The 18,170-nt window shown below is 33.0% G+C and overlaps 1 protein-coding gene across 2 annotated transcripts; it reads right to left on the reverse strand.

Moving 5' to 3' along the window:
• Positions 1-2,303: 2,303 nt before the first annotated feature.
• LOC140837226 (cysteine--tRNA ligase 2, cytoplasmic) lies at positions 2,304-6,869 on the reverse strand. Of its 2 annotated transcripts, none has more exons than XM_073203305.1 (10): positions 6,653-6,869; positions 6,207-6,381; positions 5,400-5,463; positions 5,158-5,319; positions 4,514-4,684; positions 4,147-4,428; positions 3,929-4,054; positions 3,250-3,468; positions 3,031-3,147; positions 2,304-2,931 (listed from the first exon to the last, which is right to left on the reverse strand). In XM_073203305.1, the coding sequence occupies exons 2-10, from the start codon at positions 6,377-6,379 to the stop codon at positions 2,587-2,589; spliced, it is 1,659 nt and encodes a 552-aa protein (XP_073059406.1). In that variant the 5' UTR covers positions 6,380-6,381; positions 6,653-6,869; the 3' UTR covers positions 2,304-2,586. The 2 variants fall into 2 exon arrangements, with proteins under 2 accessions (XP_073059406.1, XP_073059405.1); XM_073203304.1 differs by having other exon boundaries at positions 6,627-6,869.
• Positions 6,870-18,170: the final 11,301 nt, after the last annotated feature.

Here is an 18,170-nt window from a genome sequence, read left to right on the forward strand (position 1 = left end):
CTCAACTTAGCACACGCATATCGGAATCTATAAGATCTTCAAGGATCATCTTTTGCTACCCAACCAACTCAAGCCGTTCAATCTAACCGTTGGATTGTATTGTTGTCTTTTGGTGAATCGAAGGTTCTTAAACATCCAGAATTTGTTGAATGTATACTAAAAATTTCAACTTAAGTGTTACAAAGTATTGTAAAACAAAAGTCTTTTAGAGAATTCCTTCCTATATGAAAGAACGTGTGACATAGTTTTCATCTCCGAACATTCATATATATTTGTATTATTTACCTTACACACTTTATACTATCTATTTGCTTATCTAGCTGTTTTTTTATCTAGTTATTGGCATCAGATATATATTCTATCACTAGTCACATCAGAACGTTTTCACACTTATTTAATTTCAGTGGTTCAGTAAACCTAGCCATTTAAGAATTTTGTCTTAGCCGCCTAAAAAACACTGTTAAAAACAGCTGAAGTTTTGCAAAATACTTTAAAAGAGTTTATTCGTCCCTTCAAAGTCTAATATGATCCGAACATAATCTCTTGTCACAAGATATTCACTATCATAATACTTGATCTAAAAAAAATTAATACAAGTTAAATTTATAAATATAAGAAAAGAAATAAATTTACATTGCAAATCCATATCTTCATATTTATCATCTTTGTATTTACCACCCTATTTTTAGTTCATAATGTTCTACAAATACCAATAAAATAAAACAGTAAACTACAAAAATTAGCTGATAATCATCATAAAGTAACGACAAGTTTGTTCATAAACGATTGCACTATATCGATTGTAAAAATAGGTAAGAAAATTCTTCCAACAAACTTTCTTGTTTCTTTCCTAGGAATAAGAAAAATCCATATGATCGAATACATTCTGTTGAAATTCACAATGAATTTCTCTGTCTTTAATTTGGGAATACTTTGTGCCATCTATCTCCGACTGTAAAGGACCGACCATAACATCTAAAAAACATGAATTTTTAATTCTCAAATTTGAAAAGGAAAAAATTTATAAAAAAAACACCTAATCATATTTATTTAAACCATGAAGATTAATGAACAAAAAGAAGGAAAACATAAATTAAAAATTTTACTAGCAAGTAATGTCAACAATATACAATCTTAGATAGATAAATGTAGTGATAATGAATGTTCGGAAGGCATTGACATTTTACAATAGACATGCAAACAACATCAAAGAAGAAGAATGAGAACAAGTTGGAAACCCATAATCGTCGAAACGAACAAGGGAAAAAATACAACTCTGAGTAGGCATAACGGTAGATGAGATCCTACCTATGTGGGCACTACACTCATTTCATTTCAACGGGTAAGATATTGCCACACATACAATTTAAAAAAAAAATGTCCTATATATGCATGGGCAAATTTTGGTCATCCATCCTATCATAGGGGCAATGTCCACATGAGTAGGATGAAATAAACCAGACAGAACCAAATAGCCTACGAAAAAGGCAGGCAATAAAACCATAGGACACAAAAGAGTTGGTTAATATGCACAAAATAACATGCACCCCAAGAGGATTAACCATAAATCATAAATAATAAAGTAAAGAGAAAAATAATCTATTTAACATTCAATTCGGCGAAGCAATAAATAAAAAGTTTACACGATCAACAGATTAATTAATGGTAAACTAATTAAGAGGACACAAATTAAAGATAAGGACATCTACGTCAACAAAACTAAAATTAATGACAAACATAAAATCAGCATCAACAAAATTAATTAATGATAATCAAGAGGACATTATTTTTATTATTATATTTAAAGGGTATGCAAAAAAGTTGTGTGAGTAAAATTATAATCATAATTTATATTTTTTTAAAAATTTTATTAAATACTTAATTTTATGTTTAATTTAATAATAATGGATAGAAATTAGTGATGGGCTTAGTGCAATTTGAGCGATAATATTGAAAATAATTTATAATGATAATTTTGAGAGAAAATATTGATATACAGACAATTTAAGAAACAAAAAATGAAAGTATATATTTGTATGTATCTGTGTGTTGTGTACAGGTAAGAATTCGTGATATGTATGACTCGTCCCTTGAGCACTTCAGTGTTCAATTAAATTTTGAAGTGTTAGTGAAATTATCTAAGAAAATAAATTGTTGCAATTCGATGGGAAAAGGTTTTAAGAGTATGAAAACTTATAAGCTACATTAATTTTAAATACATCTACAATTGTAAATATTGAAAAAATATATAAAAATAAAAGACTTCCATTTAAAAGTTTATGCACCCCACGAGCTTTTTGCGGTTTGGCAATTATAACTTTTGGTAATAACATCCTCGTAGTAATAAAATTAATTTGTTCCCAACAGCATCCTTGTACAAGCTTTGGGCACTCTACTGACAACAAAATTCATCTAAATTAGAGGCAGTTTTAGCCACTTCTCGACAAGAAAATATTGGTGTGTAAAACCCGACACAAAGGGGTCAACAGCTCGAGAACTTAAAAAATCAAAAGTTACAGGTACTATAAATAAATGATTTGATCCGTAACTTACATAGTTAATGGGTTGGATACACGCCGCCTCCTGCTACTTCTCAGCCGGTGAAACTGAATGAGCATTTTCCGCTGGAGGGTTTGTTGGAGCATTTTCTGCAGGACGAGGGTTCGTTGGTCGAACAGGGAGGATGGCCTCTTCTGATTGAGCAGACACATCTGACTGATCTTGTTGCATGGGAACACATGGCCTCCAAACTGTTTCCTTCCCTATGTCCATCAGTGCAATTCCCTTGGCAGCTAAGTCGTGTCTAATCTGATCGCTTTTCGAGAACTCTTTGTTTTCCCGGGCTATCATCCTTTCTTCAATTGAATGCATGACGTCTTCTTCAGTCAGCAAGGCCCTTTTCAAAGCTTTATCTTTAAGTTGCTGCAGAACCTATATATGGTGCACAATGTGGGAGATGAAAAGGTAAGAGTGATCAAGTGTGTAAATCATGATATAAAAAATGTAAGGGGGAGTAGATTTCATTAGCACCTCGGTGTAACTCGAATTGGAGAGTAATCCAAGAACATCCAAGACTATTTTAACCTTTTCCTCCAAATCGACCAAGGACTTCATTGTTGATAATTGTTGTTTCTTTGACTGCTTCTTCTGGAATATATTAAAGGAACAAAGAGAACTTTTACATCAAGCATATAGATAGAAGCATACTCATGAACAAAATACAGTGCATTATCGATTACAAATCCCTGCCTTGAGCATGTTTACTGAGCTATTCATGTATCTCAAAGCTTCTTGAAGAGAGGAATTTAATATGGTCGGTGTATGCAGATCATCTGACATTTTGGTCTCAAACTCCGTATGCAGCTTATTAATGCCTTCTAGGGCAGCAGCACTAATACGGGATGTTTTAACATCCGCTTGGGTATCATCACTCAGAGACAGTAAAGCATTTTTGCAGTCTAGCAAAGTCTGTAGAGATTTAAAAAAAAACCCATTACTTAACAGAAACAATAACATAATCTTGCATGCAATGTATATCTGCATGCTACGGCATCAATTTACAATCATGGGAAGATCAACCATAAAACTTGGTGTGCATACAAAAAAATGCATTAACCAAGAACATTGGAAGGTTGGACAACATCGCGAGCACCAATATATTTATAGACGGAGAATTAATATGTAGCAGAAAATCATCTAAAAAACAATTATTGGTTCTGCAAATCCAAAAGGACGAATAAATAACAATTCAAAGAACTGAAGTAACCAAATAACACCAGCTCTTCAGCTGCGTAGATCTAGTGATATGGACCACAACAAAAAACCAACACAAAGACAGACTCGAGCCCTGTGGCACCCATTTAATACTCAATTGCCCAAAGAGCAAACATGATTTAATGAACATTCTATGGAAGAGAGAATTGTTCACCTGATACAAATAGAAAATAGCTTCGGATGCAATTTCTATCTGAAAAATTGAATAATTAACAGGGGAACGATAATGAGTTCCCAACAAGAAATATCGCAGTGCAAGAGGATGGTATAGATTGGTAACCTACAAAAGAATATATTAATTAAAAATAGCCGTGAGCTTATGAGCATATCCAAAGGTATCGAATGGAAAATAAAACTCGTAGTATCTTTTACCTCACGAATGGTGAAGAAGTTTCCAAGTGATTTAGACATTTTCTCATCATTAGCTGTCACAAAACCATTATGTACCCAATAATTAACTTTGCTCTCAGAGGAAGCAGCACAACTTTGAGCAATCTCATTTTCATGATGAGGGAAGATCAAATCCATCCCACCACCATGAATGTCAAATGTGTGTGTCAAGTATTGAGCACTCATGGCACTGCATTCAATGTGCCATCCAGGTCTCCCAGGACCCCAGGGGCTGTCCCAAAATGGCTCACCAGGTTTTGCAGCCTGACCAAAAAAAGGTTGGACTTCTTCATTCAAGAGTACAAGGGGCAGATAATTATGTCAGTCCAATGGCTGAAGAAGTTTTCACCTTCCATAAAGCAAAATCAGCAGGATTCCGCTTTCTCTCATCAACAGCAACTCGCTCCCCGGCCCTGTTATCTTCTAGCTTTCGTCCGGATAGAAGACCATAATTTGGGAAATTATCGACAGAGAAGTAAACATCACCATCAACAGAATATGCACAATCATTGCTGATAATCTGCAAAATTGAGACCAGAATTTATATGTGTAAAGGAATGCATGTGATATCATTAAAAAAAAATTCTCCATACGCAGCAAGAGGGTCACAAAAACAATTGTACTCGTTACCATGATTAAACAAAAGTGGGTAACCATAAAATTCTCACAAATGTGTCATAGAATGATAGAATCACATTAAAAAAGCAGTTAATATGCCTAAATGTGATCTTTTCAGTTAAAAACAAATTTTAGGACGATTCCCAACATGGGAAAGTTGAGGGAAAAACAAATTTTTTTACTCCAATGAGGGAACTGACAGGAGATTATAAAACCAAAGCAAAAATACAAGTAAACTATAGTTTTGTACCAACTTGTGCCTGAATGTTCAAGAAATGCTGAAGCTCAGTCTTACACTGAGATTTGAAAATGGCCATGATAGCTATTGAATCTTCTATGAAAAATTAAATACAAACAAAAGGGTAAGCAATGAACCTGAGCAATCATGTCCTTGATTTGCTGCATATGTTCGGTAACCCGTGGTTGATTGGTGGGAACAAGGCAATGAAGATCCGCCATGTCATTAAGAAACTCATCGCAAAAACGACCACTCAACGCCTTTGGATCCTCCCCAACCTCATTTGCTCTACGTATAATCTGCAAAATATTTACCACGTGAACAGTAACATGAATGAATCCAACACAGATGTACATGTCTAGTAAGAAAAATTGCATACCTTGTCATCGACATCGGTGAAATTGCGTACATATGTAACATCATAGCCCAAATATTTCAGATACCTACAGCATTAAAATTCAATGAATACGGTCGAGACTCATTACCAGGATGGAATAACAGGCACAAGATGATATTAGCACACAGATTTCACACAAAATACATCAGTCGTGGAAAATTCTCCTCCCAAAACCCATATCCTTTTCAGAAAAATAACATAATAAAAGGCAAGAATGGATCCATACAATGCAAGGGACTGTCTTCCCAAGAATCATTTAGCACTATTTTCCATAACGAACAACGCAAATGTAGCATTTTGGAGTGTTAGAACAAATAATCATGATTCTAAGTGTATAATGCACATTTAACCATGACCCACCAAAATGGAGCTAACTCAGCATGCATTTATAGGAAAGTATATCTCAGGAAACCAAAATCCATCTCCATCTTAAGCCAATTTGGACGTCTAACCATTCACACTCTACATCTTGTGGATAAACTGATCTTTTTCATTAAGTAGCACCACATTCTGCCTCAGAAGCTTCCTTTTGTTAATCAGAAACAAATTACCACTATAAAAACTTCAACACAGAAACAAAAACAATCACCCGTATAAAAGTACCAATGTAAAGTTAAAGCAATAAAAAAAAAAGATTTATAATTCTCACCCATCTAGTCATACAAGAAATCGGACAACTGCATAAATACATATATGAAATCTCTCATCACACCACAACAAAAAAAAAATCACATTCCCATAAATTTAAATTTACGCCTAAAAACAAAATAAAAAAAAGTTGTAATTAACCTGTAGAGTACATCGAACGCAACATAAGCACGCGCATGACCAATATGGCTGAGATCGTAAGAGGTGACACCACAGACGTACATCCCAACTTTGCCCTCAATTCTAGGCTTGAAAACCTCCTTCTGTTTTGACATTGTATTGTACAATTGGAACGTTGGGCTTTTTTTGGCCATTTCTGCACACAATTGTAGACGAAAAGGAAGTTAAGGCAAGATATCATAAACCAAGTCGAAAGAATTTAAAGAGATGAGAACTGAGATATAATATATATCAGAATCTGTAATCAAATCCACAACTAGGCTACCTTTACTAGAATCTGTAATCAAAACCACAGCCGGCTTTAACAAAATCGTAAACTTTTCCCCCTGTATGACTACTTAACATCGAGCATATCCAAATATTTTTCGAAAAAAAAAATACCTTCCGGTGGAGAAAATCTTCGTCACACAGAGAATCGGAGAGGTTGGCTTAGCTACGAGTCTTCGATCGGAATGCAATTGTCTCTTCCAGTTTCGTCGATTGAGGGCTTCGATTTTGGTCAGCCGACAATTAGGGGAGAAGGAAATCGACCATGTGAAATTGGGTCAGCCACTTTACGAATTTATGAAAACCTCATAAACAAAACCCTAATCGCGTGGTGTATACGAATCGGAAGTGAGAATTGCCCCCAAAATGTAAACAAAGTAAAAATTGTGGTGAAAAAGTAAAAATTTCAAACTCTCAAAAATTATCAAATTACATATTTTATAATATTTTTCTCTCTACTTAATTGTGATTTTTTTCACAAATGAGAGATCTATTTATAAGAAATTTTTATAAATAATCCAAAAATAAAATACATCATTACCTACATCATCACACACTAATTTTCAATATTTACAACTCTTATTTTCAATATTCAAATATTCAACATTCAAATATTCAATACACACATTTTAAATATATTTTTCAATACTCCCCCTTGTGATGATGATCATAATGCTTGTCTTCATTACGTGTTTTTATACTGCCTCGTTAAAAACCTTACTAGGAAAAACCCATTGGGATAAAAACCATAGTAAGGGAAAAGAGTGCAGTCACGTAAACTCCCCCTGATGTTGACATGAACAATTCTTCACAAATTTCGTAGATTGCGCATCCCAATATTATATATGTGCTTTCTGAATATTGTCGTAGGAAGTGCCTTTGTGAAGAGATCTGATGAGTTTTCACTTGATTGAATGTGACGAACATCAATACATTTATTCTTCTCTAGCTCCTTGGTGAATGCGAAGAACTTAGGAGGAATATGTTTAGTTCTGTCGCTTTTTATGTATCCCTCTTTCATTTGAGCAACACATGCAGCATTATCTTCATATAGTATCACAGGCTTCTCGTCGAATGATAATCCGCATGAGATTTGAATATGTTGGGTCATTGATTTTAACCACACACATTCACGACTTGCTTCATGTAGTGCAATAATCTCGGCATGATTTGATGAAGTTGTTACGAGCGTTTGTTTCTGTGAACGCCAAGAAATTGCAGTGCCTCCATGAGTAAAAACATATCCAGTTTGGGAACGTGCCTTGTGTGGATCAGATAAGTATCCAGCATCGGCATAACCAATTATACTTGGATTAGCATCTTTTGAATACAAAAGTCCCAAGTCTGTCGTTCCTCGTAGATAACGGAATATATGTTTAATTCCGTTCCAGTATCTCTTTGTTGGATATGTGCTAAATCTTGCCAACAAATTTACGGCAAAAGATATATCAGGCCTTGTACAATTTGTAAGATACATAAGGGCATCGATAGCACTTAGATATGGTACTTCTGGACCAAGAATATCTTCATCTTCTTCACATGGTCGGAATAGATTCTTTTCTATGTTTAATGATCTAACAACCATTGGAGTACTTAAAGGATTTGATTTATCCATATTAAAACGTTTAAGGATCTTTTCTGTATAATTTTTCTGGTGAACAAACATTCCACATTCTTTTTGTTCAATTTGTAAACCCAGACAATACTTGGTTTTTCCAAGATCCTTCATTTCAAATTCTTACTTCAAGTATGACACAACTTCTTGAATTTCCTTATTCGTTCCAATAATGTTTAAATCATCAACATATATAGCAACAATTACGCATCCGGATGTTGTTTTCTTAATAAAACACAAGGGCATATTGAATTATTTACATATCCCTTTTTCATCAAGTGTCACTTAGTCGATTGTACCACATTCGACCGTATTGCTTTAACCCATATAATGATCTTTGTAATTTCACAGAATAACATTCTCTGGGTTTTGAACTTTGTGCTTCAGGCATCTTAAATCCTTCAGGGATTTTCATATATATATTACTATCAAGTGATCCATATAAGTAAGCTGTAACAACATCCATAAGACGCATTTCTAAATTTTCAGATACTGCCAAGCTAATCAAATACCGAAACGTAATGACATCCATCACGGGAGAATACGTTTCTTCATAATCAATTCCAGGTCTTTGAGAAAAACCTTGTGCAACAAGTCGAGCTTTATATCTTACTATTTCATTTTTCTCATTTCGCTTTCGAATAAAAACCCATTTGTATCCAACCGGTTTTACACATTCTGGTGTAAGGACTATATGTCCAAAAACATTACGTTTATTTAGCGAATCCAATTCAACCTGGATGGCTTCTTTCCATTTTATCCAATCTTACCGATTTTTACATTCACCAAAAGATTTTGGTTCATGATCTTCATTATTATTTATGATGTCGATTGCCACATTATAAGAAAATATATCGTCGATTTCTTCTATATCTTTTCGGTTCCATATTTTTCCAGTATTAATATAATTGATAGAGATTTCATGATTTTCGTCAGTTTGTGGTTCTGACAGAACATTTTCATCATCATGTGTTTCTTCAGGAACACCATTCTCTATTTTGTGATCATCATGTGTTTCTTCAGGAATATCATTCTCTATTTTTTGATCATCGTGTTTCTCTATGAATTTTCTTTTTCGAGGATTTTTATCCTTGGAACCGACTGGCCTTCCACTTTGATTTGCTATTTTTTGCAAGTGCACAATTTGCTGTACATCTTTTTCACATTGCTGTGTTCTTGGATCCAGATGTAACAATGATGATACATACCATGTAATTTCCTTTTCGGTACGTTTCTGTTCTCCCCCTAACATTGGGAATATTTCCTCATTAAAATGACAATCAGCAAAACGTGCTGTGAACACGTCGCCTGTCTGAGGTTCAAGATATCGAATGATTGATGGACTATCATAACCGATATAAATTCCAACCTTTCTTTGAGGTCCCATTTTCTTTCGTTGCGGTGGTGCAATAGGCACATACACCATACATCCAAAAATTATCAAATGAGAAATGTCTGGTTCTTTACCAAATGCAAGCTGCAATGGGGAGTATTTATGATATGCACTTGGTCTGATGCGAATTAATGAAGCAGCATGTAAAATTGCATGTCCCCATATAGAAATAGAATCATTTGCAGACGTTTAATCAATGATTCAGCCAATCCATTCTGTGTATGTACATGAGCAACAGGATGCTCAACAATGATTCCCATAGACATACAATAATCATTGAAAGTCTGGGAAGTAAATTCAACAGCATTATCAAGTCTAATTTTCTTGATTGTATAATCGGGAAATTGATTCCTCAATTTTATTATTTGAGCAAGTAATCTTGCAAATGCAACATTTCGAGTTGACAATAAACATACATCTGACCATCTGCTGGAGGCATCAATCAATACCATAAAGTATCTGAATGGTCCACATGGTGGATGGATTGGTCCACAAATATCACCCTAAATACGTTCAAGAAACATTGGTGATTCAGTTTGGATTTTGACTGGTGATGCTCTTATAATAAGTTTTTCAAGAGAACATGCTTTACATTGAAACTTATTATTCTGAAAGATCTTCTGGTCTTTCAGTGGATGACCATGTGTATTTTCTATGATTCTTCGCATCATTGTTGAACCAGGATGTCCCAATCGGTCATGCCAATTTATTAATATTGAAAAATTATCAACTACCATGTTTGATTCAATGAGACTTATATGTGTATAATACAATCCAGTAAGGAGCATTGGTAGTTTTTCAATCACATATTTCTTTCCTGATTTATATGTGATAAGACACATATATTTCTCATTCCCTTCATTCATTGTTTGAGTATCAAACCCATGGGAATATATATCATTAAAACTCAACAAATTTCTTTTCGATTGTGGTGAATATAAAGCATCATTGATCAAAAATTTTGTACCATTAGGTAACAAAAATTGTGCTTTACCACATCCTTTAATCAAGTCTACAGGACCTGATATTGTATTCACCGTTGTTTTTGTTGGTTTAATTAGTGCCAAGAAATATCTTTTATCTCGGAGGATAGTGTGCGTTGTACCACTATCGGGTATACAAACTTCAGCTTTGCTCATAGCATTTTCTATATTTGAACTTCAAAAAAATATGCAATGAAATAAAATTACTGAAAATACATATATAAATATAACACATATCATAATTGTACAATAAAACATTATTATATGAATACATGAAAAACAAATTATTGTACATTTATATTCTACCACTATATTGTTCATTTTCAGAAAAATCATTGAGAAAAGCTGTAGCATCAAAATTGTTCATTTCTATCCCACCAACATGTTGATCATTTTCAGAGAAATCATTCATAAAATCACCAGCATCAAAATGAGTTGAATCACTCAAACGGTCACTGCGTTCAGTGAAGTTGGTCTCCTTTTCTTTCCCCTTTAATGATTCTTTATAAAGTTTGCAAAGATGCTTAGGGGCTCGACAAATACGGGACCAATGTCCTGGAGTACCACATCTGAAACAAGAACTTTCATATCTTTTTGAGTGATTCTCATTAACACTTGTATTCTCATGATGCCTTTTCAGTGGATGGTTTGGGACGCTCTTTTGAGATGAGTTATAAAAATAACTATCTCTATTGTTTTCAAAACCACGGCCTCGACCACGACCACGGCCAATTCCACGTCCACGTCCACGTCCACGACCTCGACCTCGACCAAAATCTTGTCTTTGAATTTGATTTTGGTTTCGAGGTTTAAATTCATTTTTACTTACAGCATTTACTTCTGGAAATGCTGTTGATCCAGTGGGTCGGGACTGATGATTTCTCATTAATAGCTCGTTGTTCTTTTCCGCCACAAGATGACAGGCGATGAGTTCAGAATATCTCGCGAATCCACGTACTCTATATTGTTGATGTAGAGTAATATTTGATGCATGAAACGTGGAAAATGTTTTTTCAAGCATCTCAGATTCTGTGACCTCATGTCCACAAAATTTTAGCTGCGAGATTATTCGATACATCGCTGAATTATAATCACTGACTTTCTTAAAATCTTGGAATCTTAACATATTCCATTCATCACGGGCGGTCGGAAGTATAACTTCCCTTATATGTTCAAATCTTTCTTTCAATCCTTTCCACAAAGTCATGGGATCTTTTTCGATGAGATATTCACATTTTAATCCTTCATCGAGATGTCGACGTAAAAATATTATAGCTTTTGCTTTTTCTTGTGACGAAGATATACCATTTTCTTTAATGGTCTCGCTTAGACCCAATGACTCAAGATGCATTTCTACATCTAGAGTCCATGGTATATAATTCTTTCCCGTGATGTCGAGCGCAACAAATTCGAGCTTTTTTAAATTTGACATGGTGGTACTAAAAAAAATTACGATACATTTTATTAGTTAATGAATATTGCAATACAAAGTAATGGATAAACAACAACTACAAGCATTTGTAAAAATAAAGAAAACACACGAGGAGGATATTCTCCGATAAATACAAGACTCGTGAGTATGATAACCAAAATAATTAAAAATAACCTTGAGAAAGCCATCTTCTTTTTTCTTCGAAAAATTTGATGATATTTAATTTTTAGAGAAGAAGAGAAAGTTGGAGTGATTGAATGTGTTTGTGAGATGATATTTATAGGGCAAAAACTAGCCATTTGTTGCCGTTTATGATCGTTGGTGTACAAAAAAATAAATGTATGTATTTGTATAATTTTATGGTAATAATATGATGTATATAATATTAGACATGTTTAAATAATTATGTATATCATATCACATTATTATAATGAAGTGTCATAATTTATTTTGTTTAAAAAATCTTACAGGCTTTTATACTTGTCGTATCCCTTACCGGGAGTGTGGGATGTCGTCTTAACATCCTCCCAGGATTTATAACAAGTTTTTGAAAAATTTATTTTTATTATTAATAATAACATTATATTATATATTAAATATATACACAATAAATAAATAACAGTAAAATAAAAATTATTACTTTTGTTACCTTTTTCTTCTGTTCGGAGCTTGGAAAAGTATGAAGGACTTTTAGAGTTTCGTGCTGATAACGTGTTGTGAAAAAGTAAAAATTTATGGTAAAAAGTAAAAATCTCAAACTCTCAAAATTTACCAAACTACACACTTTATAATATTTTTCTCTCTACTCAATTGTGATTTTCTTCACAAATAAGAGATCTATTTATAGGAAATCTTTATAAATAATCCAAAAATAAAATACATCATTACCTACATCATCACACACTAATTTTCAATATTTACAACTCTTATTTTCAACATTCAAATATTCAATACACACATTTTAAATATATTTTTCAACAAAAATATATATTTTCGTATAATATTACATTTTCTTCTACTAATTTATTTTTTAAAAATTTCTTCTGATTTTAATTTACGTACTCACGCTTAAAAAAATGAGAGTAGTTCTTGAGGCATAGTCGTTATTGAATAAAACTGAATAAAAATATGAAAATAACATTCATTTCAAAATAACAAAAATTATCATGTTTAGATAAATATTTCAATTCTATAAGTACGCAAATGGTCAATACTAGGTGTGGCGTCGGTTCAGTCTAGTTTTGCTCTACTAATGTTCTTTTTTTTTTATTTTGAAAATATTTAGTCCGAAATCGAACTGTTTTAGTACGGTTGGTATCGATTTTTTGTAATACAGTTCGATTTTTTTTGTCGGTTATATACATTTTATTAGGTTTATCTCTCAATTGAATCAAATAGGTTGAAGGTGACTAATTGAACTGATTCACTTCACCTGCGAATATTATTTTTAGAGGCAAAAAATAACACTAGATTAAAACATTTATAATTTTACATCTGAAATGAAAAAAAATATATAAAAAAAAATCAATACTAAAATTTTGTTAAGAACTAATATTAATATGATATATCACAAAATATAGACTCAATGACAATAAAATATAAATTGTTCAAATATCAAAAAGTCATTTCGAGAATTGAACAAGATAACTTGTTATTACTAAATATAAAAAATATGAGAAAAAAATATCCAAGGCTCGAAGGTATATTCATAATTCATAAAATATGAATAAATTATTAAAGGCCAAATATATGGCCCATATTCCATAAAAATATAGTTTTTAGCATTTAATTAAATAGTTTCGATGAGTTCCGTTTTTCGAAAAACCGAACAAAAAACAGAATTTTTTTTAAAAAAACAAATAGGAAAAACCGAACCATTTAATCCGAAATTTTTTATCCGATCTGTTTTTTAGGTGTTAACTGAATGCCCACCCTTAGTCATTAGTGATATAGAACAATAGATTTACAAAGAGAATAATAAATGGCAAAAAAAAAATTGACATTGTTGAATCAACAATATTTTTGCTTTAGGATTATTGGATGATTTTAGCTCGCAAGTACCAATATCAAAATTTAATATATGATGAGTGAAGTATCGTAATCACAATAAATGAATTATTTAGACTATATCAAATACTATAATTAGAATAACGTTTATAGTGTCTAAAAATTCAAATATGAGTTTGGATCAATTAATAAAAAAAATCAAATTAAAATTATGCAAATATTAAATGAGAATCCTATAAGAGAACGAATATAGATGTTCGAATTCATTTTGTTATCAACTTTGTTAAATTCATATTGAAGTTTATATTCATAATTTCATCTTGCTTATTAGTCAAGAACACTTGATTATTTTTATTTTTTGTTCAAGTAATAAATAGAATTTTATTAAATTTTATTAGATTCGATGGAGGGAGAAGAAAAACATTGATGGCGTGGTGGAAAGAAAAAAGGGGAAGGGTTCTTACCTGATTAAAGGGTTAATACAAAAAAAATTACAATAAAGGCTTAATGTACATTTTAATTGCAATGGGTAGCTAGAATGTAAAATTTTTGACATGATGGAGCTTTTGATATGAAAATCTGACGTGGGGACCGATTCATAAAATATAAGGAGTATGTCTTTTGTGAGACGGTTTCACGAATTTTTATCTGTGAGACTGGTCAACCCTACTGATATTCACAATAAAAAATAACGCTCTTAGCAAAAAAAGTAATATTTTTTTATGGATGACTCAAATAGAGATCAGTCTCACAAAATATAACCCGTGTAGAACGTCTCACACTATTTTTTGCCAAATATAAGTATGACTGAGATTTTAGGCTAATTTTTACCTTTATTCTATAGTGAATTATGAATTTTAGACTAAAGCGTGAAATTGGCTTGGCTAAAATACCTTAACGTAAATCCTTAAATTATAAAAGAGAGTCAATTATCATGAAAATCGTCACAACATGGCTTGATAAAAGATTCCCTCTCCCGCAAACATGAAGTTTATTTAAAATGTGATGTCTCTTATTCCACATGCATTACAGTATTAGAAAATTATGATTGAGTCGGTAAATATGTTGATACAATTGATTTACGTTGCAACCTAAGTTAATTTTTTTCCGTGAAGTTAGTATGGATATGAAATAATTACTACTGTAGTCAACGGTATAGTCACATTTTACCTGGGCTCGATCATGACATAATGAAAATAAATATGGTTACAAACATAGAAAATAAGTGTTGTGCAAAACAACCTTCTACATGTCATACCGTGAACCAGCGAGACAAATTATTGCATTTACAAGAACCACTTTTAGATTCATGGTGTGAGTTTGGGTCAAGGACATGAGAGCAAAGTGTGAGCTGATCATCCTCTGTACTGAAAAAACTTAATAGCGAGGCTTTAGTGTTCTTAAGAATAAGGGCTATATGTGCTTATATGTGAATAATTATGTGTTGTGGGTTGTCTATTAAGTTAAGCCCAAAATAAATTGATCAATTAATGTTTCGGGTTATTGGGCTTTAATGTATCTAATGGACTATGGGCCTTTAATGTGTAGAGACATAAATGTAATTTCTGTTTTTATGATGGGCTAAAACAAAAATATCAGAAGATATTGATAAATATTATCTATAAATATGGGTCATGGTCCCCAGATATCGCGTTATCACTTTCACTATCTCTCTCCCCCATTAAGAAAATAGTTCTGAAGAGAAACTAAAGGATTTTCTAAAGGAAAGAGCGCGTAGATCTGGAAGATCAAGACACGTTCTAAACAATTCAGGATTATGGCTTCAGGTACGCTTCCGCTTAAGTTTTCAGTCAAATTCTTAATGATTTAACGTGATGGATTCTGCGGTTTATGGGTTTTCCCAACAAGTGGTATCAGAGCCATTCATGTTTGAATCATTGAGATTTGTTTAAAGTTTTTGGATACTATTTGGATCCAGATCTGGAAAAAAAATTTTGTTTAAATTTTTTTCGATATGGCTTTAGATCTGAAAAAAAATATATATATTGATATGTTTTCAGATCTGAAAATATTTTGATACGGTTTCAGATCTGAAAAACAAATTGGTTTAGATCTGAAATTTTTTGCTAAGGTTTCATATCTAGAAAATATTTTGGTTGAAAACCAAATCTTTTAAAGTTTCAGTTTTGGTAAAAAGATTTGGTTGTAAAATTTAAAGATTTGGTATAAGATTTTGATTTTCATTCCAGTTTTTGTTCAACAAAATATTTTAGAGGAAAATCGAAAATTCGGATTAAAAGTTTTTTTTTTAAAAAAAAGGGTTACGGATTCGGGTCGGGTCGTACGGACCCGGGTTAACCCGAACCGTACGGACCCCGGTGTCGGTCCGGATCGTATGGATCCGGGTCGGGTCGTACGGACCCGGGTCGGCCCGAACCGTACGGAATTTCCGAATTTTTTTTTAAAAAGAATTGTTTTTTCGGGTAAGTTTTATTCGGTTAATTAATTCAAATAATGATAAGGTTATATGTATTTTTAAAATTGATTTATTGAAATAAAATGTCGCCAAAGTGGCCTCTTTTATGGAAATTAATTTTATTTTGAAATACAAAAAGATTTTGGGTATATGTGATTTATATGAATATTGATCGGCCCAAAAGAAGGTTAATATTTAATATAATCACATATGCAATTGTGGTCGTAAACATGTGATAGTTGTTCGATTTTTCATGTGAATAATAAATCGGCCCAAAGGAAGGTTGTTATTTGACATGATAGTTATTATCAGAGTTTGACTGCTGCGCCAGGATATCACTTACAAGTTAATCTTTTGTCCAAAGATGAAACATTAATGGAGTGCTCGATATTCTGTTTATGGGGTTTTACATTATTTGAATTTATTGATTATTTTATTTGGATATTTGATTGAGCATGTATATTTGGTTTTTTGTTCTCTGTTTAGATTTGACTCCTGCAAATATTCACTCCAACATAAATTCTATTCATATGTTAAATGGCTCTAATTTTAAATCGTGACAAGAGAATTTGTTGATAGTTCTCGGAGTCATGGATTTAGACCTTGCGATAAGAATTGACTCTCCTCCCGTCATTACGGATAAGAGTACCTCTGATGAAAAGAGGGAGTTTGAAAGGTGGGAGGGATCGAATCGCATGTGTATGATGATCATGAAGAGGGCCATTCCAGAAACATTCAGGGGCACAATGTCTAGCGACATTGCTACTGCTAAGGCTTTCCTTCAAGACCTCGAAAAGAGGTTTGCTAAAAGTGAAAAGTCTGAAATTGGTACACTTTTGTCAAGCCTCGTTTCAATGAGGTACAGGCATCAGGGAGTACATTATGGAAATGTCTCATCTTGCTTCAAGGTTAAAAGCACTGAAGCTTGACATCTCTGAGGACTTGCTACTGAATCTGGTTTTGATATCTCTTCCTCCTCAGTTTAACTAGTTCAAGGTGAGCTATAACTGTCAGAAAGAGACTTGGTCTCTGAATGAGCTCATCTCGCACTGTGTCCAGGAAGAGGAAAGGTTGAAGCAAGACAAGATAGAAAGTGCTCATTATGCCTCTACCTCGAAGGTTAAAGAAAATAAAAGAAAGGATAAGGAAGCTGCGGATACACAGCCTCCGAAGAAACAACAGAAGAATCCTAGTGATTTTCAAAGTTCTGGTTGTTTTTTCTGTGGCAGTGATGGGCATATGAAGAAGCAGTGCAGTAATTATCACGCTTGGCGTGATAAGAAAAGTATGCTTCTGAATATGGTTTGTTCTGAGGTTAATTTAACTTCAATGCCTAGACACACGTGACGGATAGATTCTGGTGCAACAACTCACATCAGTGTGTCTATGCAGGGTTGCCTGGATTGCCGAAAACCAAGTGATGCTGAAAGATTCATCTATGTTGGTGACGGCAACAAAGTTGAAGTTGAAGTTGAAGTAATAGGAAAATTTAGATTATTGTTAAAGACTGGAATATATTTGGATCTTTATGAAGCATTTGTTGTGCCGTCTTTTAGACGGAATTTGATTTCTATTTGTGCATTGGACAAATTTGGTTATTCTTGTTCTTTTGGAAATGGAATATTCAGTTTGTTTCTCGATTCAAAATTGGTTGGTTATGGTTATTTATCAGGATATGATAATCTTTATTCTTTGAATGTTATTACTTCATTTAAGGAATCCCTGCAAACAAGTAGAGGCACTAAAAGAAAATTAACCTGTGAGAATTCAGCAGCGTTATGGCACAAAAGA

Source organism: Primulina eburnea, chromosome 7 (assembly GCF_022965805.1).
Source record: "Primulina eburnea isolate SZY01 chromosome 7, ASM2296580v1, whole genome shotgun sequence".
NCBI lineage: Eukaryota > Viridiplantae > Streptophyta > Magnoliopsida > Lamiales > Gesneriaceae > Primulina > Primulina eburnea.